The sequence below is a fragment of the Acomys russatus genome, chromosome 8 (genome assembly GCF_903995435.1).
Source record: "Acomys russatus chromosome 8, mAcoRus1.1, whole genome shotgun sequence".
NCBI lineage: Eukaryota > Metazoa > Chordata > Mammalia > Rodentia > Muridae > Acomys > Acomys russatus.
In genome coordinates this window covers 2,232,128-2,258,231 of record NC_067144.1, presented here as the reverse complement: position 1 = coordinate 2,258,231, position 26,104 = coordinate 2,232,128, and the positions used below count along the sequence as shown (strand labels likewise).

Genomic DNA, 26,104 nt, shown 5'->3' with positions numbered 1-26,104 from the left:
GTAAATCCATTCAATCACATTCATGCATTTATTATATTATTATTATTATTGTCATCATCATCATTATTTATTGTGACAAGGTATTAATAGCCCAGCCTGGCCTTAAACTTGTAGCAATTTGGGGGTTGGAGAGATGGCTCAGTGGTTAAGAGCACTGACTGCTCTTCCAGAGGACCCAGGTTCAATTCCCAGCACCCACTTGGCAGCTCACAACTGTCTGTAACTCCAAGATCTGAGACCCTCACACAGACATATACATACAGGCAAAAACACTAATGCATGTAAAATGAGGAAAAATAAAATATTTTTAGAAAAGAAAAAACCTTGTAGCAATTCTTCTACCTTTGCCTCCTGAGTGCTGAGATCATGCCTGCCTGCCTCTCTGCTCCCAAGTCCCAGTCCCCTCCCTTTTCTCTTTGTTTGTTTGTTTTTGTTTTTTTGAGAGAAGGTTTTTCTACGTAGCCTGGGCTGTCCTAGTATCAGCCCCTGCCTGCCCCTCCGGGAACACAAGGACCAAGAGTATGCACTCCCACATATCACCCAAGATGCAGGTTTGTTAGTAGAGTCTGGGTGACCTGGATCTACCCTTCATAGCAACTCAGGTAAGAGGATTAAGGACTTCATTATGAAAAATAACACCTGTGCTTTTAAGAGGCCAGAGGCTCCTTTCTTTCCATCTCAGCAATTTTTTGAAGAGACAGTCTTCATTATCAGGCAGCCTGAGCTTTGTGAACAGCTCTGGAATATTTGCACAGAAACACACATTACTAGAAATTGTAACGGCATAAACAATAGGAATGGAAGCTGCCATAGTGACTTTACAGTCACTGGGACTGAAGATGGTGAACCCTAAAGGCCCAAAGTTCAGTTTTCAGATAGATTAAGACAGCACTCTGGCTCTGGCCAGATAATCTAGACTGAAGGCTGGAGAGGCAGGTTTATAGCTATTGTTTCTTTTCTTACCTTGGAATTCAACATAATTTCTGGAGCTCTGTACCAACGTGTGGCTACGTACTCTGTCAAGAACCCTGTGTGATCATGATCTGGATCTGCAACGCGGGCAAGGCCAAAGTCACAAATCTAAGGGGAAGAAAGTGGGATACCTTTTTAGTCTAAGGAGCTAATATCAAGAAGAAGAAGGAGGAGGGGGGAAGGGGGAGGGGGAGAAGGAAAAAGGCAGTATCAATAGTAAGGACAACAAGTATATGTTACCAATATTATGTCAGATGCTTTTCTGGAAACTACAAATTCATTTATTCTTCCTTTCTTTTTAAAATTGAGATTAAAAAAAAAAAAAGAATTATTTATTATTATATATACAATGTTCTGTCTGCATGTATACTGCAGGCCAGAAGAGGGCATCAGATTACATTATAGATGGTTGTGAGCCACCACGTGGGTGCTGGGAATTGAACTCAGGACCAACCACTGAGCCATCTCTCTAACCCAAATTCATTATTTCTTAATCCTCAACAACCTGAACGGAAGTGATGACAGTCCACATGCTGGAGGGTCATGTGACAGGGTATATATGATCTGACAACCATCCTTAGGTCTCATCACCATCACTACTGTGAGTGCACAGCACTCTCGCTTAGGTGCCTTGAACAAAACCATCTTAGGGGCCTGGGGAGATGGCTCTCCCAGATGACCTGAGTGGTCACCAATGCCCATATTGAGTGATTCACAATTGCCTATAAATTCTAAGGTCACCCAAAATTTTCTTCTGGTCTCCACGGGCACTTGCATACTACATACAAACTACAGAAAATTAAGTCTCAAAAACAAAACAAGTAAAATCACCAAACCCATCCAGAGCCCTTTTCTTCTCCAAGCTAGCTGTTGAAACTCACAGAATCACCAACAATTTGATCCATAATTTGCCCTGTTTTATTTCCTCAGACTTCATTTCTGACTTATTTTCCACTTAGTCTAAAAGTTTTTTAATTTCTAAAGTCTTACTTCCCTACTTTTCACATAGCCAATCCTGACAGTTTTAAAGCTTTTAGTACTGAAGATAAACCATTTTTATGTTCATTTATTGTGCGTGTGCATGTACACGTGTGTATGTGATTGTGCGTGTACATGAAGAGCAAGACACATGTGATAGCCAGAGGACAACTTTCAGAAAGAAGCTGAATTTCTCCTACCATGTGGGTCCCAGATATTAAACTCAGGTCGTCTGGCTTGGTAGCAAACACTTTTATCACTGAGCCACTCTATCATTGCCACTGTCCCTCAGAGACCAATCCAAGAAAGAGGCAGGTTAACAAAGACAGAACACTGTACAATAGAAGGCCACCTGGAAGACAGACCAATGTGGAGGCCTGCCTGTATTAAGTCAGCTAAAAAACAAGGAGTGGCACTTAAGTTTAATAGTAAAACCTCCAGAAGAAAAGGGAAATGTTTTGTGGATCATTTTTTGTGTGTGGCTGAGTTATTAGTTTTTAAAATCAGTTCTTTTGTTTGGTTTTGGTTTTTGGAAACAGGGTTTCTCTGTGTAACAGAGCCCTGGCTTTCCTGGACTGGTTTTGTAGACGAGGTTGTCCTTGAACTCACTGAGATTCGCCTGGCTCTGGAATGAAAGGCTTGTGCCACGACACCCAGCTTTAAAATTAGTACTTTTTAACGGCAACAATTTGACCAAAAATCTGTCACAGAATTCAGAGATTGCCCCCAAAAAACAAGTTTAATGAGTGAAAAAACAAAAAACCAAGGCCTGAACTTTGGTCATGAAAGATTTGCTTGCCCCTGCCTCCCAGTACTGGAATTTAAGGCATGCACCATCACACCTGACAAAATCTACCACTGGTTATAGCCACCCCAGTGAGAAGCTGTGTATCACTGTGAGCCCTGTTTTGTTTTCTTGATACAGAGGACTAAGAAACAAAAATAATATATGTGACACTGTACACAGAAAATATGTAAGTATACACACACACCCGAGAACTATGAATTTGCTACTGAAAGGAAGAATGGATTAAAGAAGAAATGAGACTCATAAGATACTTGCATTTTAATTTAAAATATTTGTCCTGGCTGTTTTGGGGAGGCAGAGGTAAGTGAGTCTCTGAGAGTTCGAGGCCAGTCTGGTCTATAAAGTGAGTCCAGGACAGCCAGGGATACACAGAGAAACCCTGACTTGAAGAACAAAACCAAAAAGTTTGTGTATCTGATAGTTTTGACTATAAATTACACTTCAAACCCAAGTTGTTTTAAAAGGTACATATCCAGCTCTTGGGAAGCAGAGGCCAGCCTGGCCTAGAGTGAGTTCTAGGACTGCCAAGGCAACAGAGAAACCCTGTCTTAAGCAAAGAAGTGCATAGCATCCTGAGCGTGAATGGCTTGGCTGACCTTGAGATCACAAGTGGTGTTCAGCAGGAGGTTGGAAGGCTTGAGGTCACGATGCAGAACATTAGCTGAATGGATATATTTTAATCCTCTCAGGATCTGATAAAGAAAATAGCAGATATGGTCATTGCTGAGGTGCTGTGTCTTCAAGAGCTTGTACAGGTCTGTCTCCATGAGGTCCTGCACTATGTATCTGGATGGCAGGTTAAGGTAGAACACACTTAGCACAGCACCGTGACAGAGTCAACCCCCTTGATCCTCTTCCCACACAGCTTGGCCCTCACAGGACAGAAGAGACTCAAGAGAACACGGTGTCTCTCACTGAAGAGAACATGCATAGGCTCTGCCTATGTGACTTCTTGTGGGCCTAGATTGAGACTTGAAACACATTATTTGGCCAATCCTGGAATCTCAAGTTGCCTGTTCTCCAAACTATCCATGATGAACCAATTTCCTCCAAAGCTTAAGGGACACAATGGCCAACAAACATCAACTTCCTTCTCTTTGGCCCAGAAGCAATGTGTAATGCCACCATTCTTTTTCTTTGCTTCTTGCCACCAACATCCTTACAAACCAACCTAGAGGTACATACAGGCCTAGAAATAACACTGCCACTGAGTCCAGTCTCTGCCTTACTCTTTGACCACTCTTAAATTCTGTACACATAGAAGAAGACCAGGGGGGGTGGGGGGTGGGGCCGCTGGGGATGGCTCAGCGGTTAAGAACACTGATTGCTCTTCTAAAGGACCAGGGTTCAATTCCCAGCACCCACATGGATGCTCACAACTGTCTGTAACTCCAAGATCTGACCCCCTCACACAGACAGACATGCAGGTAAAACATCAATAGATATAAAACGAATGAAAAAACAAAAACAAAAACAAAAACAGAGGAGGTAGTGTGAAAATGGGGTTTATGAGCCAGGTGCAGTTGCAAATGCCTTTAATCCCAGCACTTGGGAGGCAGAGGCAGGTGGATAACTGTGAGTTCGAGGCCAGCCTGGTCTACAAAGTGAGTTCCAGGACAGACAGGGATACACGGAGAAACCCTGTCATGGAAATCCACAAAGGAAAGGGTTGGTGATGAGCCCTGCTCGTCTTTCCTTCCTGCACTGCCACCCACTATTTAAGTGCCACTTCAGCGAGGTCACATTGCTTCTTAGGAAAGCTAAAACTGTATAAACGCTTTGCTTCTAACATCACCATAACAATGTTTTATTAGGACAATTTTTGCATTTCTTTTTATTTTTGTGCATAAACACTATTCTGTTTCCTACAGATTCAGGCTAGATGAGACTAGGCATGGGACTTGAAGGACTAAGACTTGCTGTCTACAACAGACGTTCTTTTATGACAATAGGTAGAACAAGAATAACAGGTGGTAGCAGCAGGAGGTATTTCACTTAGAATAACACACCACTCACTAAGAGAGATGTTTAAAAGGGAAAGTCTGCCTAGAGACATGGAGCTGCCACTCCCTAGAGACGCAGACTGTGAGGCGAAATTTTCTAGATCAGCTGGCTACAATAACGTGATCTAATTGTAAAGATTTTGAGCCCAGTTCGTTCGTTCGTTCGTTCGTTCGTTCATTCATTCATTCATTGTTTATTTGGTTTTGTTTTTGAGACAGGGTTCTCTTATGTAGCCCTGGTTGTCCTAGACTCGCTTTTTAGACCAAACTGGTCTCAAACTTAAGAGATCTAGCTGCTTTGCCTTCGTCTCCTTAAAGGTGTCTGCCACTGTGCCCGATAAGGAAGCTGGGGCTGAAAGGGGAGCAGATTCAGGCAGGTGCACATCTAGGGGGCACCCACTGCATCATGGGGCTGAAAATGACAGTAACCAACTTTTCTAAGCTAAGATGCAAGAAAACCATTATAGAAAACAACAGAGAAAACATACTAAAATTAGCCAAAAAATGGTAAGATAGAGGGGAAAAAATGCTTTAAACATTAGAGTAAGTACAAACAGATTACAATTTCCTCTTAGCATCCCTTAATGTGTATGGGAGGAGTGATTTTAAAATATGCTTTGTGTGCTTTTCCTTGATTTCAAGTTATTTACTCCACAAAGTGACCAAGCAGCAGAGGCGGCAGCCACTGATGCTAGAAAAGGATACACATCTTTCATTTGCTCAATGGTTGGTGCACGGATGATGTCATTGATGCCGATGATGTTCTCATGTCTGAAGCGCAGTAAGATTTTTATCTCTCTTAGAGTTCTCTGGCAGTAGGTCTGGTGCTCAAAAGGACTGATTTTCTTGATAGCAACTCGAACTTTGTTGATATTATCATAAGCAGAGCTTTAAAGAAAAAAGGAAAAAAAAAATCAAAGGTATGTTATGAAAAAGTATTAAAACAGCTCACAGAATTATTTGGCAGAAAGAATACAAACTTGTAAAGTATTAAAGTTTTAACATCTGTGTTGATAGTTTGTGCCTATGGGAGCACCATATCATAGGAGGCTTTTTTGTGCTTGGGGGGGCCGGGGGGGAGGAGAAGCATGTCAAGCCAGGGGAGAAAGAAGATGAAGCAGGGCAGCAAGTGCTGAACTGACATTTCAGAGCTGCACGGCCTTGCTCAGGAGAGGAGTGCTGATGTCATAACTCTACATAGGCTCACAGGAAACAAACAAACAAACAAACAAACAAACAAACCCACACCTAAATGAACTAAACCACCACAACATTTTCCCACTGTCATAAATAGTAGATACACTTTGCTAAGAATATAGTTTCTGCCTCCAAAACAACTATAGTTGTATTGAATTCCCTGACTTAGCAGAACCATTAGATACCATCAGATACATCCTTATCCCCAAACAAACAAACGATTCTGGAAAGCTTAAGTATCCCTTTATCAATTTGTTTTTATTTTATGCATATGAATGTTTTTTTCTGTGTATGTCTGTGTACCACGTGTATACAGCTCCCTTGGAAGGCATCAGATCCTTATGAACTGGACTTACAGCCAATTGTGAGCTACCATGTGGGTGCTGGGAATAGACCCTGGGTCCTCTGCAAGAGGAGCAACTACTCTTAACACTGAGTGATCTCTTCAGCCCAATTTTCAACTCTCTCACATACTCTTTCCCTCTTAGACAAGGTTTCTCTGCATGCATGGCCTTGGCTGTCCTGAACTGGAGAGATCTGTGTCTGCCTCTGCCTTCCCGGAGTGCTGGGATTACAGTTGTGCCTGGTTCCAATTATCAGCTTTCTTACGTGAAAAATACAGGACTGGTTTTTTTGTTTGTTTGGTTGGTTTTGGGTTTTTTTTTTTGGGGGGGGGGGGGGGTTACTGAATTAATTTTGTAACAAAATCTAAAAAACATTTTCACAGCTATGATATGACTCCAGTGCTTTCCAAGCTATCCTTAAGACCCAACTACATAATTCTGTTTAGATGCAATAAAAATCCTACTTTTAATTTTACAATGGCTTGGAATTTTGAATATTACCACTTTCTATGGGGGGCAACAGTACCTAATTATTTTCTATAAAAGCATTTTATATTAATAAATGTCAACATCTGGCGACTGATTAGAGCAATAAAAATATTGGCAGGCAGTAAAATATTTTTTTGTTTCCTAAGTGCTAGAAACACAAAACAGCTTCTAAAATAGTTCTCTATCCACTGTAGTGATGCCTCTGAGTCTCTCTGAAGACTCTGCTCTATAAGTGACCTTCTCAGTGGCTGCCATCATCTTATGATGCCACTCATATGCTGCACTGTCCCCAAACACTTTGAAACAATATACGGTTCTTAAACAGAATGACTATTTAAATGTTATTTTTACTTGGTTTGGTACACTAGGGTCCAAAGCAATTGTTTTCAGGGAGGCAAGCAAAAAAGGTGTCAAGTTTAGGCAGTGTATTCAGTATTCAATACTGGGATCTACTTTTAGAAATAAAGTCTCTCTTTGATAATCATAACAAGAAAGAAAACAAATTGCCCAGGTTTGAGATCGTCGGCTTAGTGCTAGAGAGCTGCCCAGTAGCATCAAAAAGCTCCAGAATTTGATCCTTCAGCATGGTAAAATTTAAAGTAAGTAAAAATAAACTTGTAAAATACTGGTCAGAAGCCCATCATGATAAATTCTTACTTTTCACGGAACAGAACAGTCAAATATGGTTTGCTTTATAGAAGGAAGCTAACAAGACTGGTTTAGTTAGTTTGTTTTTAAGGCAGCAGGGACTTTATAGCCCTGGCTGATCTGGAACACTTGCCTCTGCTTGGAGTCCTGGGATTAAGGGTGTGGTCACCACAATGGGTTTGTCTAATAGTGCTGTTAGAAGGAACCAAGCATCAGTGTGGCCTGCTACTGTATCACCTGACTTGGTGGTGAAATAACCAGACCGACTTTTTTTCCTTCTTCTTTCTTTTTTTTTTTTTTTTAAGACAGGGTTTCTCTGTGTAGCCTTGACTGTCCTGGACTCACTTTGTAGACCAGGCTGGCCTCAAACTCACAATGATCTGCCTGCCTCTGCCTCCCAGTACTGGGATTAAAAGTGTGCGTTACCACACCCGGCTCAAACCGACTTCTTTATCTGAAGGTATTGACACCATCCTCCTCTTCCACATTTCACTTGAAAGGAAGCTATGACCCTGCTTATAGTGTGGCACAATATTCTTGGCTCAGATAGACATGCAGGAAAACACCCGTATGCATATAAATAAATAAAAAAAATTTTAAAAGAAAGGGAAGGGGAGCTACAGTGTCTGTCCTGATTACACACGTGTATCATCCCACCACTACGGAGGGAGAGGCAGGAGCATCTCTGAGTTCAAGGCAGCCCAGTCTATATATAGCAAGTCCCAGGGCAGCCAGTAAGAGATCCTGTCTCAAAATGGGGTAGGCACCACTCCTGGATTGGGTTTGAGGCCTGCTCTACAGGAGAGCTGTGTCTGGTAATATATAATATACGTCTAGTCAAAAGTCCACAGATAGAGAATTCATCCAAACAACTAGTGTTGTTTTGCTAAATGGACATCTTGTCAAATTGCCTTCTAAATATATTTATACCCATAAGTTTCAATGCTTCTGTCAAGCTTGGTCAAAGAAGTTTCTTTTCGCAGTGGGTAGCAGTCAATGACTTAAGTGGTCAAAGTGTTGAGAATAAGTGACTGTTGGGTGTTCAGTCCTAAAAACTGGACATCTGTCTCATGCCCCGAAAGGCTCAGGAAATGTGCAAGATGGCGGAAAGAATGTAAGAGCTGTAGGATGAAGAGGCGTGCTGTGAAATGTTGCGTATGATCAACCCAACCAACATTTCAGCATGAAGGAGAGAAGGGCTCATGAGGACCCAGTAACAGGGGAGGAGTAACTGCCAAGTGATCGCGGCTGGGAGAGAAATGATTTTTCTTTGGGGCACAGATGCTGATATGCTGCCTAGCCTCATCCATGTCCATGAAAGCTCATTAATTGGACTCAAAGGTTGTAAGAAAAATAAGAATATAGGAACATGGGAGGAAGAATGTTGGCCTGTGGGGGAGGTAGGAGGGGAGTTATGTGTTGGATATGACCCAGATACATTGCATATATACACAAAATTGTCAAAAGTAAATAAAAGAATTTAAATGGTTACACAAGACTTCTTGGATACATGGTCTATTCCAGGGCTGAGATGGGTTGGAACAGCTTCCAGAAGCACACTGACCAGCAAATATGGGACTAAAAAGCTCACAAAATCTGAATATTTAACAGGTGCTTTGTGCACACTTAGGGAAGGAAAGGGAATCAATATGAGTCAATTATGAACAAGTCATGGTAAACCAACTTCAATTCCTGTTTTGATAGGGTTACCACGGTAACAGGAGAGTACTGCTCACAGCTTCTGTAAAACTCAAGCTACTTGAAATGTACTTCCTATTTGACAGACTTCATGTTAAGTGTGGTGGAGGAAAAAAGAAAGTTCCTGCTCTTGAGAAGCTTTGAATTTAGTGAGGAAAGGACGGACACACGGACGGACGGACACACACACACACACCCCCTCACACACACACACACACCCTCACAGAAAGTACTTCCTAAACACAAAGAGAATCTGGGTAGATTAATTGCAGATGAGGACACAGCAGAATGAAAAGTCAGGTCTCAGCTGCAGATATGGTGGGGCAGTCTTTAATCACAGAACCCAGGAGGCAGAGGCTGCACCATGCACATCTCTGTTAGAGGCCAACTGCAGAGCCAGCCGCAGTTACACAATGAGACCCTCTCTAAAAGGAAGGAAGAGAAAAGAAGAAGGGGGATGGTGGGGGTATGTGGAGGGAAGGAAGAAGGGGTGATGGTGAGGGGTGCATGGAGGGAAGGAAGAATGTTCGTTAGAAATAGCATCCTACAGGAGTAGACTTTTTACAGAAAAGCAGGGCTACAAGCAATTAGAGATGTAATATGTGGAGAGAGAGAAGGACCAACATGACGAGACCACTACCCTCACAGTGTCCCTTCCCAGAAGGGATTATGTTGACCAACAGCCCTCAACTTCTGTCTCAGAAACTTTGCAGACCCATGCCCAGTAGACCACTCTTGTTGTGAAGCTCAAAGTGAAGGGGGAACATAGTGGTTGAGGGAAGAAGAGGGCTATGCTATGGGTGTATGCTCCTGAAAGTACTGGTACAGGACTCTAAGAAGCCTAAGGATTTTCTAGTTGAGCCTGACCTTTAAGGTTGTTAAAATATACTGGGAGGCGAGTGTGGTGCCGCCTAGTCTACAAAGTGAGTCCAGGACAGCCAAGGCTACATAGAGAAACCCTGTCTTGAAAAACCAAAAAAGATATAATACTCAGTCGGTGGTGGCGCACACCTTTAATCCCAGCACTTGGAAGGCAGAGGCAGGTGAGTTCGAGACTAGCCTAGTCTACAAAGAAAGTCCAGGACAGCCAAGGCTACACAGAGAAACTCTGTCTCGAAAAACAAAACAAAACAAAAAAAAGACCCCTTGTGCAACCCTGAAGTCTGTGTTCAGTAGGACAGACAGACGAGGAGGGGAAGAGAATAGCATTCCAGAAGACAGAGAAGAACTGGAAAGCGTTTACTCAGAAACTGCAGGGAAGGCATTTGTGAACGGAAAGAAAACAGGGCCCTTTGTTTGTTTTTAAAAATAACAGAATACAGGAGGAATAACTGGAAAGTCCAAGTAGACAACAGATAAGGCCTTATGAAGAAAGTAGGCAAATTAAGGTTGGAGACTAGTGGGGTGGAAAAGAAAGCTCCTGATAGCAAAACTGGGGGAGGGCAGAGGAATGGAGGGGCAGACAACAGGGACGGATAGAAAGGGAAAAGTAATGTCAGAAGACACATGCAGAGATCAAAGGCACTGGAGTACCTGAATGACTAGGATCCTATCTGAGATGAACAGATGGCTTCCCACAAAAGCCAAACAAATAACAAAACTAACTTAGTAATATTCTTAAAGGTAGGTAAATATGATGCACAACGAAGGACAAAATTTGCAGTGGCGGCAGCAGCAGCAACAACAACAGACATTAAGATGACAGAATTAGGGGCTGTAGAGATGGCTCAATGGTTAAGAGCACTATCTGTTCTTTCAGAGGTCCTGAGTTCAATTCCCAGCAACCACATGGTGGCTCACAACCATCTATACTGGTATTTGACGCCCTCTTCTAGCATGCAGGTATACATGCAGATAGAGCACATATATATATGCACAATAAATAAACAAATCTATTTTTTGAGTTTTTTTTTCAAGACAGGGTTTCCCAGTGTAGCCTTGGCTGTCCTAGACTCACTTTGTAGACCAGGCTGTCTTCAAACTCACAGGACTACCTCTGTGTCCCTGAGTGCTGGGATTACAGGTATGTGCCACTGTGCCTGGCCCACCTGCTTAATTTTCTGTCTTTTTAACTACAAGCTTTTTTTATTCATGTCTGTTTTGTTTTAAAACTAGTGTTGAGAGAGCACCTGAATATTTTTTACCTTTGTAAAATTAAGTTTAAATGTATCTTAAGATTATTTCATCTTGTTTCTCACCTCACACTTTTCTCAGTGCTATCTTTTTCTCCTTTAAAGTTTTGGGGATGTAGCGGTTGGATCTGGACTCAGAACTTTACTTAGTTCTCCCCTGAGCTACAGCCCTAGCCTCCCTTTTTTCTTCTTAAGTGTTAGATTTTGTTGGCCCTTAAATTTCTGTCCTTAGTGTAACCAATTTTCATTAATGTAGCCAGTGTTGGAATTTGTAGCCATTTGTTTTTTTCTTTTTCCCGTCTCTAGATGAAATCTAGAAATTTGAGTTTTGATCTCTTGTACCTTGTATTTATTTTCCTTGCTTAGTTTCCCCTATTTTCTTAAGCATACCTAGTGTATTTAGAGAACTGTCAGAGTATTCTTCTGTACTAATTGTCTTTTTAAAAAAAGATTTATTAAGCTGGGTGTGGTGCTGCACGCCTTTAATCCCAGCACTTGGGAGGCAGAGGCAGGCAGGTCTCTGTGAGTTCGAGGCCAGCATGGTCTGTCTACCTGAGTTGAGTGCCAGGACAACGAGGGCTAGACAGAACAGAACAGAACAGAACAGAACAGAACAAAACAAATTGTGCCCGTGCATTTGAGTCTTTGTGTGAGTATGTGTACTCGAGTACAGGTATCTACGAGGAACCAGAAGAAGGTGCAACATCACTAAGAGCTGGAGTTACAGGCAGGCACCTGACAAGGGGTCTGGGAAACAAATCTTGATGCACTGAAAGAGAGCGCTGGCTGAAGTCTCCATCCTGATCTGAAAACTGCTAACAGCAAAAGATAACCAACCCCAGGCCTGTTCCAGCTAGATACTTACTACATTTAATTCTTTACAATATAAGGGAAAATTATTTTTGTTCATATGTATTACATATAAAAAGAGGTTTGTAAGGAAGCAGAGACAGTTCCTAACACAGGTGTATTGAGAATTACAGCATTATGCCTAAAGGCCACCATGAAGGAACCCTAAAGAGAAAGAATCTTCAATTCTCTTCAGTTCTGGTGGGAGAGACTGGCCATTTGGTTCCAGGGGAACAAAGGAAGCTTTTGTTTTTGTATGTTTCCAGTGGCCCAGGGGCGGGGAATAAGTTCACACCACATGACCTAGTCAACCTATCATAAATCAGAGCAGATTAGATGTAATTCAAGGTTGCCTTAGATCTGGGCACCAGAGGAATCTGGGGTTGCTTCAAGCTGCAGGGAGGGAGGGAGGGAGGGAGGGAGAGGGAGAGAGAGAGAGAGAGAGAGAGAGAGAGAGAGAGAGAGAGAGAGAGAGAGAGAGAGAGAGAGAGAGAAGCAGCAGCTAGAGGAGCTGTGCTGTAACAACATAACAACATGGCCACAGGGGCGGGAGAGTGGGGGTTGCGTCGGAAGACTGAGCCCACAAGCTAGGCAATACTCTACCAGTGTCCTACATCTATAATACTTTTACTTTGGGACAGGACCTTGCTAGGTTCCTAAGTTGGCCCACAGTGTGTTATCACCCTGCCTCACCCTCCAACATCTATAGTTATTGGGCACTAAGTGGTACTGGCACTGAAAATAAGTTTTATGAGCAACTCTTACTTAGCAGCAGCTACAATTTGTGAAATGCACTGCTCTGTATTAGTATGTGTAGAAGGTAGTATTTCAATGATAAATGAAGGGTAGCCAAAGAGAAAGGTATTTTAGAAGGAGCTGTGGCCACTCAAACTGTCCTGAGGAAGAGCAAAAGGTGAGTGGCATCAGACTAGGAGGATGGTGTATATGTGTGTGTGTAGGTGCGTACACACACCCCCCTTTGATGTATATGTGTGTGTGGGCGTGTACACACGCACCCCTTTGAGCCAGGGTCTCCATACTCTTCAGGCTTGTCTAAAACTCACTATGTAGCCCAAGCCCTTTTCTGGCCTCCATGGACACTCCCCACAAAAATATATATAACTTCAAGAAAAGACAACAACCAATTATTAAAACAAGCAATGGAGTATTTTATATGAAAATATGATGAAGGATAGAAAGGCAAATGTACACTAAAACTACACATCCCCTGAATGGCAAAACTAAGACTAGTCACAGCAAGTGGTGAGGAGGACACACACGTTGGTGGTCTTCTTACACACTACAAGTGAGATTACAGATGGTGCAACCACTATGGAAAATAACTGGCAGCTTCTGAAAAACCAAAATGCACTTAACAAACCAAATTAGCAACTGTAGTAAGTGAAATGAGTCTGTATAGACGTGTATAAGAACGTTTATAGGAGCTTTATGTGTAAGAGCCTCACATGGAGAACAATTTAAATGTCGAAAGTAAATGATGTGGGAGCTAGAGAGATGGCTCAGAAGATAAGGGCATCACTGCTCTTGCAGAAGACCTGAAGTCAGTTCAGTTCCCAGCACCTGTATCAGGATGTGACTCTACCTGCAGGTCTGACACCTCTAGCCTCCAGCACATAATTTAAAACACAACCCCCCAAACCACACACACATACATACAACCTATTTATTTTCTAAAGAAAGAGAGAAGTCGTGGAATTGGATGGGTGGGCAGGTGGGGGATGATCTGGGAGATGAGGGAGGGGAAACCATAATCAGAGTACATTATGTGAAAATTTATTTAAAATATTTTTTAATTGCTAAATGATGCAGAAGCACACACCTGTAATACCGGCACCAGATAGGATCACAGGTTCAAGGAAAGCCTGAGCTAGAATAGCAAGACTTTGGAAAGGGAAGATTAAAAGTAACGATCTGAGGTATATATACCCAATGGAACAGTATCCAGCAATGAAAAAGTGGATTGAGACGTGACGTGCAGTAATAAGAATGAACCTGAAGAAAGCCAGAGAGTAAAGTGCTGCTCATTTTCTTTCCCATATGAGATTCTAGGAAAGCTGTAGGTAACCTCTCTTTACAATAACCTGGTCTGTGGCTGCTTGAGGCACAGACTCCTATAAAGAAGCAAGAGACCATTTTGTGGTGATGTGCTCTGTGACTTCTTTGTGGTGGTAGTTACACAAGTTTATATAGGTATCAAGATTTACAGGGCTGGAGAGATGGCTCAGTGGTTAAGAGCACTGACTGCTCTTCCAGAGGTCCTGAGTTCAATTCCCAGCAACCACATGGTGGCTCACAACCACCTATAATGTGATCTGATGCCCTCTTCTGGTCTGCAAGGGTACAAGCAGGCAGAGCAATGTATACATAATAAATAAATTAAAAAAAAAAAAAGATTTAACTATATAAAGAAGTATTAGAGTGGGGCATGCTGGCACACACCTTTAATCCTGGTACTTGGGAGACACAGGCAGGCAGATCTCTGTGAATTTAAGGATAGTCTGGGCTACACAATAAGTTCCAGGACAGCCAGGACCACACAGACCCTGCCTTAAAAAGTAGAAAAACAACAAAGCATTTTAACCCCCCTGCCCCTTTTTTCTTTTTCTTGGTGCTGAGACTTGAATTCAGGACTTCACAGACTCTTAAGCACAAGCCATACCCTAAGCCATACTTTCTACTTTCTGCTCTGTCCCAAAAGATGCTGTTTACTACATAATCTCAGTCCTGGAAAAGTACAGACAGGCAGATTCCTGGGAATGGCAGGCCAGGCAGTCTCTAATCTTTCTTAACAGATGAGGAAGAAATCCTATTACAAAAAAGAAGGGGGGGGGGGCCAAGGAGGCTGGAGAAATGGTTGAGCATGCATGCTGCTCTTTCAGAGAACCTAAGCACCCGCATCCAGTGGCCTACAAATACCCACTTTGACTTCCACGTGCACCTATACACCTGTGGCACTAACTCATTCAGACACATAAACATGATAGACAGCTAGACAGAGCAAAACCTTTAGCCAGGTGATGGCAGTTTGAGCCACCCTAGTCTACACAAAGAAACAAAGAAAAAAAGCAAATCTTAAAAACAACAACAACAACAAAAAACCAAGGCAGATGGGCACCTGAAGATCAGCGTGCGCACGCGCGCGCACACGTATGTACCCTGTAAGAGCACGTGGCCCTACACAAATTAAGTGACCGGTTTTCTTCTGGTTTATGGCTGATACTGAAGGCAAGTCCAAGGGAAATGTTCTGAGCAAGTTTTGAATAATGACAACATCTTTAGAACAAATGCCCAGCAAATGGCACAATCCCCTTGCTTTGGTGTGAAACTTCTTACTATGTTTAGCTGTCCTCGCTATCCTCTCTAACTACCTGTCATGCAGTCATATCTCATGGCAGAGACTCAATAATATTTATCTAAATAAAATAGCAAAAATACCACACTGTATGCAACGTTAAGCAACAAAAATGGTACCTATCAACTGTGAATGGACTATTTTTAGAGGAAGCCACTAAGCTGTTCTCTAAGCCTCCCATTTTGGTGAACCTTAATTATCTGAACAAAAACTACAGTACTTCATCTCACAGATAAAAATTAACTTGTCTTTAGATACTAAACAAGTTAGACTGATCCAAATTAATGTTCCAAAAATAAGCAGGTAGATAATAACAACTGCTTTAAAACTATTTCTTAAATTTGGTTCTTTCATAGTTCACTAAGACACTGCAACTGGGGTTCTTTTCCTTTTCTTTCTTTTTAAAAGTGAGCTCAAACGATTAAATGAGGAAATAAAAGAATAAAAGCTCGCCTAAAGTCATTCCGGCTCTAAAAACCAACAGTAATAACTGCGCTGGATTTACTGAGATAATCAGGGTATGTCCCAATACCTTACAGGTTCCATACCTTAAAATCGGGTGCCACATGCAGCCGCTCTAGAGGAAGATGCTCTGGAGAGCCCAGAGCACACACAAATGTTGACATCTATAGATGCAGTCATTTTTCAGTGTCTTCTGGCTTTAATACTTCCACCCCTTTTAAAAAAGCTGTGAAGGTGAGGCCTGGATTGTCTTGGGGACCCCAAGATGTTGGAGATGCTATAACTGTGGGATACCTGCTGAGGAAAGCTGCTAACAGAAAGTGGAAGCAGCCCAAAAGAAAGAAGTGTGTTGAAGTCAATAGAGCCGAAAGGAGCTGGAGACTTGAAGCAGTTCCACATGGAGAGTTTAGGGCTTATCCAGCTGGTTTTTGATCTTGGTCCAGTGAAGGAGAGATAAACATGTTTTTGTTTAGATCCCGAGTGTAGGATGAGGAACAGACTTGTGAGAGAGCAGGTGATGTTTATCCCCTTAGAAGCTGAACCATTTTGTGGGGGAGCTTGGCTGTTAATAGCCGAAAAACATCCTTGAACAAATTCTGAGAGGAGATATTTAAAAAAAAAAAAAAAAAAAAAGCCAAAAACAGGAGGCAGGGTCTTTGAAGACTTGGGATTGAGGGGCTGTTCATCTCTGGCTTCCGAGCCGCTCCTCAAGAGAACTGCTCCAGTGAAGGCTTCAGGGCTCTGGGCTGACCTTCTGGGTTCCAGCAGAAGAAATCCTGCTGACGGCCCCAGGAGAGTCGTTCCTGGGAACTGACACCCAGAAGGTTTCATTTCTGTGCTCTTTAATCTTCTTTTCCTCAGGTTTATGTTAGTCGTGTTATTAGGTAGGTATGCTAGTTTGGTAAGTTCCTATTAAATATAATTGTTAAGAAAAATTGAGCCTGCTGGGCGGTGGTGGCGCACACCTTTAATCCCAGCACCTGGGAGGCAGAGGCAGGCAGATCACTGTGAGTTCGAGGCCAGCCTGGTCTACAAAGCGAGTCCAGGACAGCCAGGGCTAATATAGAGAGACCCTGTCTCGAAAAACATTAAAAAAAAAGAAAAAGAAAATTGAGCCTACAGTCCAGTATTTCCTGACTATGCTCCCTTTCCTCCATTTTGGAACAGTAATGTATATCTTGTGCCCTTATATGTTGGGTGTGCTTTTTTATTTTGACTTTAAAGGAAGTTACAGTTAAGAGATTCATGAGTCTCAGAAGAGACTGAACTTTGGACTTTTAAACAAGTTGGGGCATTTATAGACTATAAGGACTTTTGGAGTTACACTAAATGCATTTTGCATTATCATATAGTTACGAGCTTATGGGGGGGAAGGAAGTGGAATGTAGCACTTTGAATATAATTAGCTCCCACAGGCCCAAAAGGAATGGGACTATTAGCAGGTGTGGCCTTGTTGGAGGAAGTGTGTCATTATGGAGGATGGCTTTGAGGTCTTCTATACACTCAAGCTATACCCAGTGACACAGTAGCTCCTGCTGCCTGCTGATCAAGATGCAGAACTCTCAGCTCTTCCAGCACCATGTCAGCCTGCAGGCTGCCATGCTTCCTTCCTTGACAATAATAGACTAAACCTCTGAAACTGTAAGTTAGCCCCAACCAATTAAATGCATTCCTTTATTAGAGTTGCTATGCTCAAGCCAGACATGGTGGCAGGCACCTTTAATCCCAGCACTCGGGAGGCAGAGGCAGGCGGATCACTGTGAGTTTGAAGCCAGCCTGGTCTACAAAGTGAGTACAGGACAGCCAGGACAGAGAAACCCAGTCTCGAAAAACCAAAAAAGAGTTGCCGTGGTCATGGTTTCTCTTCACAGCAATAAAACTTGAACTAAGACAGTGAGTAAATAAAGTGGTTCAGTAACAACAACTAAGTCACCGCCTAACTACACTGAGGGAGGTAAAATGGATAGGAACCTAAAGAAGAGACAACAGTGAGTTGAAGTGAGATGCCTTTACTTTTTAGACTGTGATTTACTCAACACAGCAGCACTCAAGACAGCACTGTATACAATACAACAGCACTGTGTGTAATGTAACACAATACTCAAGAACTAAAAATGGGGTTGGAGAGACGGCTCAGTGGTTAAGAGTCTGTTCAATACCCAGCAACCACACGGTGGCTCACGACCATCTATAACGTACTCTGCTGCCCTCTTCTAGCATGCAGATAGAGCACTCATACAAAATAAAACAAACAAACCAAAATCTAAGAATGAAGCTAGGTATGGTGGCCCATGTCTTTAATCTCATCACTCTGGGAGGTAGAAACAGATGGTTTTCTGTGAGTTCAGTGACAGTCTGGTCTACACAGTAAACTCCAAGGCCAACCAAGATAACAATAGTGAGACCATGATTTTAAAAACAAAGCCAAAAGCAGGGTGTGGTGGTGCATACCTATAATCCCAGCACTTGGGAGGCAGAGGCAGGCGCACCTTTGTGAGTTCAAGGCCAGCCTGACTACAAATAGAGTCCAGTACAGCCAAGGCTGTTGCGGAGAAACCCCGTCTGGAAAAACCAAAAAGCCAAAAACCAAAACCAAAACCAAGTAACAGCCAGCTGCGTGTGGCTCTTCTGAGACTGTGATGCTGCATCTTGCTGGGAAGCTCCTTAAATAGGAAGCTTTAACACATGCTTGACATTGACCACACTCACTAGGCCTCTCTCTTTGCTACAGTAACTGTGAGGCTACAGGAACAGAGCTGCAAAAACTCCAAGACCAGACCAGCTGCCTCCAGGAGGAACCAGCTGAGCACCTGGAAGATGTTTAGACCAGCTGAGCACCTGGAAAGGACACTCTAACTTGCTGAGCTGCCCGCAGGCTGTGCAGTCTGCTTCAGGTTCCCAGCTTAGTGAACTGTCACCTGTATTTTCGTGGGCTTTGATGATGCAGCTGTCTTTTGAATCATTTATGTTCCTGTAAGTATAACCCCTCACCAATATTCCTGTAAGCAACCCCAATAAAATTCACCAAGTTGGAGTTCTGGGGTGAGTAGATGTGTACCTCTCAACTCCCCAGTAAATATTTTGTCATACATAGTTGCCATTCCAATAATAGCAGCACTGTCAGTAGTGGGAAAGTCACCCTCTGCTACAAAGTGAGTTACAACCCAGGCATGTAGTCTGCGCAACATGATACAGTCTACTTTCCCAACCATCTATAACAACCATAAAAGGTTAAAGACTTTGAAAAGACCAGAGGGTACCTCAGGGAAAGATGTGGAGCCAACTTTTAATAAAGAAAATGGCTTTTATCATGAAATGTTACATAGAGGAAAAAGGATTCAAGAAAAAATACCCACTTAAAAAAACAAAAAACCAGGCCAGGTGTGGTGGCACATGCCTTTAATCCAAGCACCCCAGAGGCAGAGGCAGGTGGATCAATGTGAGTTCAAGCCAGCCTGGTCTACAAAGAGTCCAGGACAGCCAAGGCTAACACAGAGACCCTGGCTCGAAAAACAACAAACAAACAAAAGAATTGGTGGTAATGGTGAGGATCTGTGGCGAGACAGCACAGACCATGCCTGAAAGAGGCTATGAGGTAGATCTGGGGAAGCTCAAGACCAGATCTAGAGGCGAGACTCCCAGCACCCAGTGTCCTACAACTATGTGTAACTCAAGTCTCAGGGGACCTGACACCCTCGTCTCATCTCCACAGGCAAGGAATACAACAACAACAAAAAAGATTTATTTATTATTACATATAGTGTTCTGCCTACATGTATGCCTGCACACCAGAAGAGGGCACAGATCTCATTATAGACATTTTGGAGCTACCATGTGGTTCCTGGGAATTGAACTCAGGAACTTTGGAAGAACAGCCTCTTAACCTCTCAGCCACCTTTCCAGGCCCCACTGAACACAACTTTATGGTACACAGACATATATGCAGGTAAAGCATCCATATACATACAAGTCAAATAAAAAAATAAACTATTCACATAGTAATGTGCAATATGAGGACATTTTCACAACAAGTGTTTGCTATACAATGTTAAGCAATTCTCTGCCTCCACCCCTACCCTGCCTCCTCCTTCCTTCTCCCTCCCACCATCTTGTTTCCTTTCTCCATACTGTTCTGCTTTGCTTCTACGTTCATGTCATATATACATGCGTGAGTTTATGGCCTATAGAAAATCTAAGAACCACAAATGATGAACAACAACAAAACCCAAACCAATCCAATTTGTCTGCGAATGGCTAATTTGCTTAATGACTGTCTTCAGTTGCATTTAAAGGGAATCATACACAGGCTACCGCATGAATAAATAAATCTTGAGGACATTAAGAAAATGATAAATGAAATAAGCCAGTCATAAAGAGCCAAAATTAATAAAAACAGAATGGTAATTGCTAGGGACTAACTAAACAAAGGGAGAAATGGAGAGTAGCTGTTTAATGGGTATGTGATTTTCAACTTGGCAATAGAATGGGCATTCTGGGGACTGAACATATAATGTAAATACACACAAATTACTTAACAATATACTTTATAAATAGTTAAGATTCCCGGGCATCATACTCTTCTTTCCGCCAGCCCCACCCTGAGACAGGGTTTCTCTCTGTAGCCTTGGCTGTCCTGGAACTCACTCTGTAGAACAGGCTGGCCACAGAACTCACAGAGATCTGACTGCCTCTGCCTTCCAAGCGCTGGGAGTAAAGGCATGTGCAAGGCCTGGCCTGATACTTTTAAAAAAAAAAAAATTATTATTTCATGTGTGTAGGTGTTTTGCCTACATACACACACCCGTGCACCATGTGCCAGAAGAGGGCACTGGGTCTCCTGGAACTGGAGTTATAGATAGTTGTGAGCTACCATGTGAGAACTGAACCCAGGTCATCTAGAAGAGCAGTTAGTCAGTGCTATTTAACCTCTGAGCCATCTTTTGTAGACATGAAAGCTTCAGTGTTTTAAAGACATAGTAATTTAGCTGATGCAATCACTTCTTACTTAAAGGTATTAATATGTCTCACCTAGAAGAAAACAAGACTAAGGCTACAGAAGTAAGTGCTTGTAATACCACAATTTGGAGTAGATCATCCTGAGTTCCAGGTCATTTGGGGCCATACAGTGAGTTTCAGACCAGTCTGGGCTACTGTGTAAGATCTCTAAGTCACTCAGAGTTTAAGGCCAGAGCTGCGATTTCAAAAGTAGATATAAAACAATAAGTAAGATATATTTCCTGCTTGAAGAAGGTTGTAAGGAAGTGAACAGAAATATCAGGACTCCTCTAGGCACTGTCACTAGCATTGTTATACTCCTTCAGCACTGTGTGCTGTGCACATAGTAGCCATTGGAGGTGCAACAAGAACAGTAGTTAAGGAACTTAAGGCATGCAGTTCATCTCCAGCTGGTCTGATACTATCCCAGCTTCCCCCAAATGTCTTCACTCTCTAATCCTCTAGTTCCTCATGCAATTCTGACCCTCAAACTTGCCTCCAACCTGATCCAGAAGCCTCCTATCACCTAGCATTACTATCTCCCTTACTCAGTTTGGCCAAGTTTCAGCGTAAATTGAAGCAAGCCCCAGGGGGAAAACCCAGGCCTGTGGTTAGACATTAGAAGCCTGGTTACAACTTTGTGATTCTAGGGGTGTTTGAGCAAGAATGAGGACCCACACCCATTTAAAGAGGGCAGGGGTAGCAGCAGGGACACCTATTATCCAGCAACAGAGAGATGGAAAGATCCCTGGAGTTTCCTGGTCAAGCAGTCTAGCTGAGTTGGTGAGCTCCAAGTTTAGTGAGAGACTATCTCAAAAACAAAGACATGTCACTAGAGAGTATCTGAAACTTAAAAAGAGATTTCTCCACTCTGCTGAAACCCGCCTATCCGATGTCCACAGCAGTATGTTTGATCTGGGCCAGTGAGGTGGCTGTAGAACAGCATGGTGGGTGGGCGCAGGTGCAGCGCAACCCCCTGCAGATTCCTTCCCAACCCAGCTGCAAACATTCAGGTGCGGATCCACCTCTTAGCCAATTCTCTTTAAAATGGAACTCAAAATCCTCACAGAAGTACCTAGGGGTGTGCTTTACTCTTTTCCTAGGCACTTCTCAATTCAACCAAGGTGATGACAATGAGTATTAACCATCACAAAAAAAAGCAAGCAAACAAAAACAAAGACATTAAACCTCACAAATGCTGATTGTAAACCTGAATTCCCCCTGCTTCCATTTCTTCCTCTACAGTTGTTTAACAGTGAAATAATCGTCTTCCCTACCTATGAAGAGATAGAAACTGTGCAACATTTTATGTAACAGAAACTTTTCATGATCACTATGCTTTCATATGACATCTTTTACTGTCTCAAAGTACACACCCAAGTCTTGTGCATATTAAGCAAATGCTAAGTCTGGCACTCTCCATAGGAACACTCACTCTCCTGCCTCTCCTTTTCCTACTTAATGTCTACACGCCCCTCAACCTCCAACCAGCACCCTGTGGTATCTGGGTCATTCTAGAAGTAGCAGTATAAAGCCATGGCAATGAAAAACAAGCCAGATAAACGTGGGTTTTAAGAAACCCATTAGAAGACAGGCATGGTTTCACACGCCTTTAATCCCTGGTGAATTTCTGTGAATGCAAGGCCAGTCTGGCCTACAAAGTAAGTCCAAGACAACCAGGACTACACAGAGAAACCCTGTCTCTTAAAAGAAAACAAAAAACAAAAAATATACACACTTTATTTTTTTTTTTAACTAAAGCTACTGAAGAGTGTTTCTGGGTAGGCAAGATGGCTCAGTGGGGCAGAGGCAGAAAAAAACTTTGTACACAGACCTAACAACTCAAGTTTGCTCCCTGAACTCTACTGAAAAGAACGAACTGACTCCTAAGGATTGTCCTCTGGCCCCTACACACAGAGCTAAAAAATTTTTTTTCAAGACACGGTTTCTCTGTGTAGCCCTGGCTGTCCTGGACTCACTTTGTAGACCAGGCTGGCCTCGAACTCACAGAGATCCACCTACCTCTGCCTCCCAAATGCTGGGATTAAAGGCGTGAGCCACCACGCCTGGCTGAGCTAAATTTTTACAAAAGAGATTATTTCTTGTGATCTCACAGTGCAAGTCACAGAAACAGTCACTGTGGAACATCTGAGTCTGAAAACTTTAATAAATACCTCTGACACACAGATGTCTAGATGGCTCTACCCTTAGGAGTGATGGTAAAAATCAAAAGTAGAGAAAGCCATATAAAAACCGCAATGGAGCTTCAAATCAGTTCAATCTCTGACTGGACAAAGATGGAGGCATCACTCTAAATCACTGTATCTGCCCATCAGAAGCTTGAGTAAACAAACCTCTGCAGAAAGAGAATGTTACCCAGGACCTCTGTAAATTTCATACACAGTATCTAGCATTCACTTAATTATTAACGACATGAAGAGACAGAAACTAAGACAAGAATAGTAGAAACATCTACAGACGATTCATTACAGGTGAGCTTTTAAATAGCTGTAGCTGACATGCTTAACAGACAAAATGATCAATTCCACCTGAGAACTGAAATCTATAACCAGAATAACGAAGAATCCATTAAGAGTAAGGAAAATGGGGACTGGAGAGACGGCTCAGCAGTTAAGAGCACTGGCTGCTCTTCCAGAGATCCTAAAATCAATTCCCAGGGTTATTTTTTTAAATCCAGAAACAGACATTGATATTCACAATGACATTGAAAGTCAGAACTCAGAAAATTTAGGTTCTAATAGAAGAATTTTAAAAAGTTACCTAGAAGCTGACTGTGGTGGCACACACCTGTATCATCAGCACTAAGGAGGCAGAGACAAACGGAGCTCTGTGAGTTTAAGGCCAGCCCACCCTACAAAGTGAGTTCAGGACAGCCAGGGCTCCAAAAGAGAAACCCTGTCTCAAAAACCAAAACAAAACTTACCTATAACAGAAATTGGAAAAAAAATTCTTAATAATGACAAGAATTGAAGTGTTCTGATGTTTCAACACTGTAGACATATATACTGTAGACATAAGCTTCTAAAAGTATTTCATAAAGATACCTCTGTTATGATCACAATCATTTTGTGGTATATTCTACAACAAATGGCTGCACAGTAATGTTTTGTATAGTTTTAAAATTACATTTATTGTGTGACATGCTGGCACAAACTTTTAATCTCAGCACTGTGTGAGTTTCAGGCTAGCCAGGACTACACAGTAAGATCCTGTCCCAAAAAAGACAAAGTAAGCCGGGCGTGGTGGCACATGCCTTTAATCTCAGCACTTGGGAGGCTGAGGCGGGTGGATGGCTGTGAGTTCAAGGCCAGCCTGGCCTACAACGCGAGTCCAGGACAGACAAGGATACACAGAGAAACCCCATCTTGAAAAATGTTTTTATTTTGGGGGGCGGTCAGGGGTCATTTTGCAAGAGTATGTTCTTTCCTTTCACTATGTGGGGCCGGGGGATTGAACTAGGTTAATAGGCTTGGTGGCAAGTATCTTTAATTGCTGAGTATCTTTTTTAAAGGTTTATCTATTCATTATTATTTATACAATATTCTGTCTGCATGTACACCTGCAGGCCAGAAGAGGGCACCAGATCTCATTATAGATGGCTGTGAGCCACCATGTGGTTGCTGGGAATTGAACTCAGGACCTTTGGAAAAGCAGACAGTGCTCTTAACCACTGAGCTATCTCTCCAGCCCCCATCTGCTGAGTATCTTGCTGGGCCCCCCTCCCCCACACATTTAAACCAAATATACAATTACATATATATCCCTTAAGCAAAACAAAGGGGCAGGGAAGGGAACTTTCCCAATAAAGGAAGTACTTGCAATATTTGCACTATGAAGCCAGCAATGTGATGGAAGGGTGGGAACTGATTCAGTACAGTGGCTGCTACAAAAGTATAAGGACTCAAGTTGGACCCTCAGAAGCCATGTAAATGCAAGGCATGGTGGCATGTACCTATAATCCCAGCAGGCAGCACAAGAAGTGTGGTGCTTAATAGCCATTAGTATAGCCAATCACTGAGCCGCAGATATCAAGCAGAGTACCCTGTCTCACAAGAAATGAAGGTGGGCAGCCTGACAAATGTCACCCAAGGTTGTTGACTTCTGGACTCTGTACATGTATGCAAAACACACACACACACACACACACACACACACACACACACACACACACACACACACCTTCATAGCAGTGTGGCTGAGTAGAATTGCATTGCTAGTGGGAATACCATAAAATTTAATCGCTTTGGAAACCTTTGAAACTTATGCATTGCTGGTGACACAACCATTTTATTCTTTCTTTTAAAAAAAAGATTTATTTATTTACTTTATGTATATGAGTGTTCTATCCATGTACACCTGCACACCAGAGGATGGCAGCAGATCCTAGTATAGATGGTTGTGAGCCACCATGTGGTTGCTGGGAACTGAACTCAGGACCTCTGGAAGAGCAGACAGTGTTCTTAATGACTGAGCCATCTATCCAGGCCCACCATTTTGTTCTTATGGTACATATAGACCTAACAGAAATATGTACATGTTAACTAAACACATTTAAGATGCTCAGGGAACCACAGTTAGTAGTATACACCTTTCACCCCAGCACTTGGAAAGCAGAGGCAGGCAAATCTCTGTGAGTTTGAGGCCAGCTTGGTCTACAGAGTGAGTCCAGGACAGCCAAGGCTACACAGAGAAACCCTGTTTGAAACAACAAAAAGAAAATTGAGTGTGCATGAAACCCTAAATTAACCCTCAGCACTGTATAAACTGGACATGGTGACACACGTCTTTCATCTCAGCATTAAGACGAGGCAGGATGATCCAAATACCAAACTCATCCTTGGCTACTGTGTTTGAGACCAAGCTAGGTTACATAAGACTTTGTCTCAATGCATTAAAAAAAAAAAAAAAAAAAAAAAAAAGGGGCCAAGTGGTGCTGGCACAGCATTCAGGAGGCAGAGGCAGATGGATTTCTGTGAGTTCAAAGCCAGTCTGGTCTACAAAGGGAGATCCAAGACAGCCAAAGTGACACAGAGAAACTGTGTCGGAAGGAAAAAGGAAGGAGGGAGGGAAATGGAGTTAACCCTGGCAACAGACTGAAGGCCTATTCTGAAGAAGAAAAGAAGAAACAAAGTGAA

General features: G+C 42.5%; 1 protein-coding gene across 4 annotated transcripts in view; it reads right to left on the bottom strand.

Moving 5' to 3' along the window:
* Mapk1 (mitogen-activated protein kinase 1) overlaps positions 1-26,104 on the bottom strand; it is a 53,171-nt gene that overhangs the window by 13,736 nt on the left and 13,331 nt on the right. For all 4 annotated transcript variants that reach the window (XM_051150599.1, XM_051150600.1, XM_051150601.1 and 1 more), the window contains exons 2-4: positions 5,467-5,649; positions 3,355-3,544; positions 964-1,080 (exon numbers count right to left, since the gene is read on the bottom strand). In XM_051150599.1, coding sequence (XP_051006556.1) covers positions 964-1,080; positions 3,355-3,544; positions 5,467-5,649 — 490 coding nt within the window. The remainder of the gene's footprint in view (positions 1-963; positions 1,081-3,354; positions 3,545-5,466; positions 5,650-26,104) is intronic.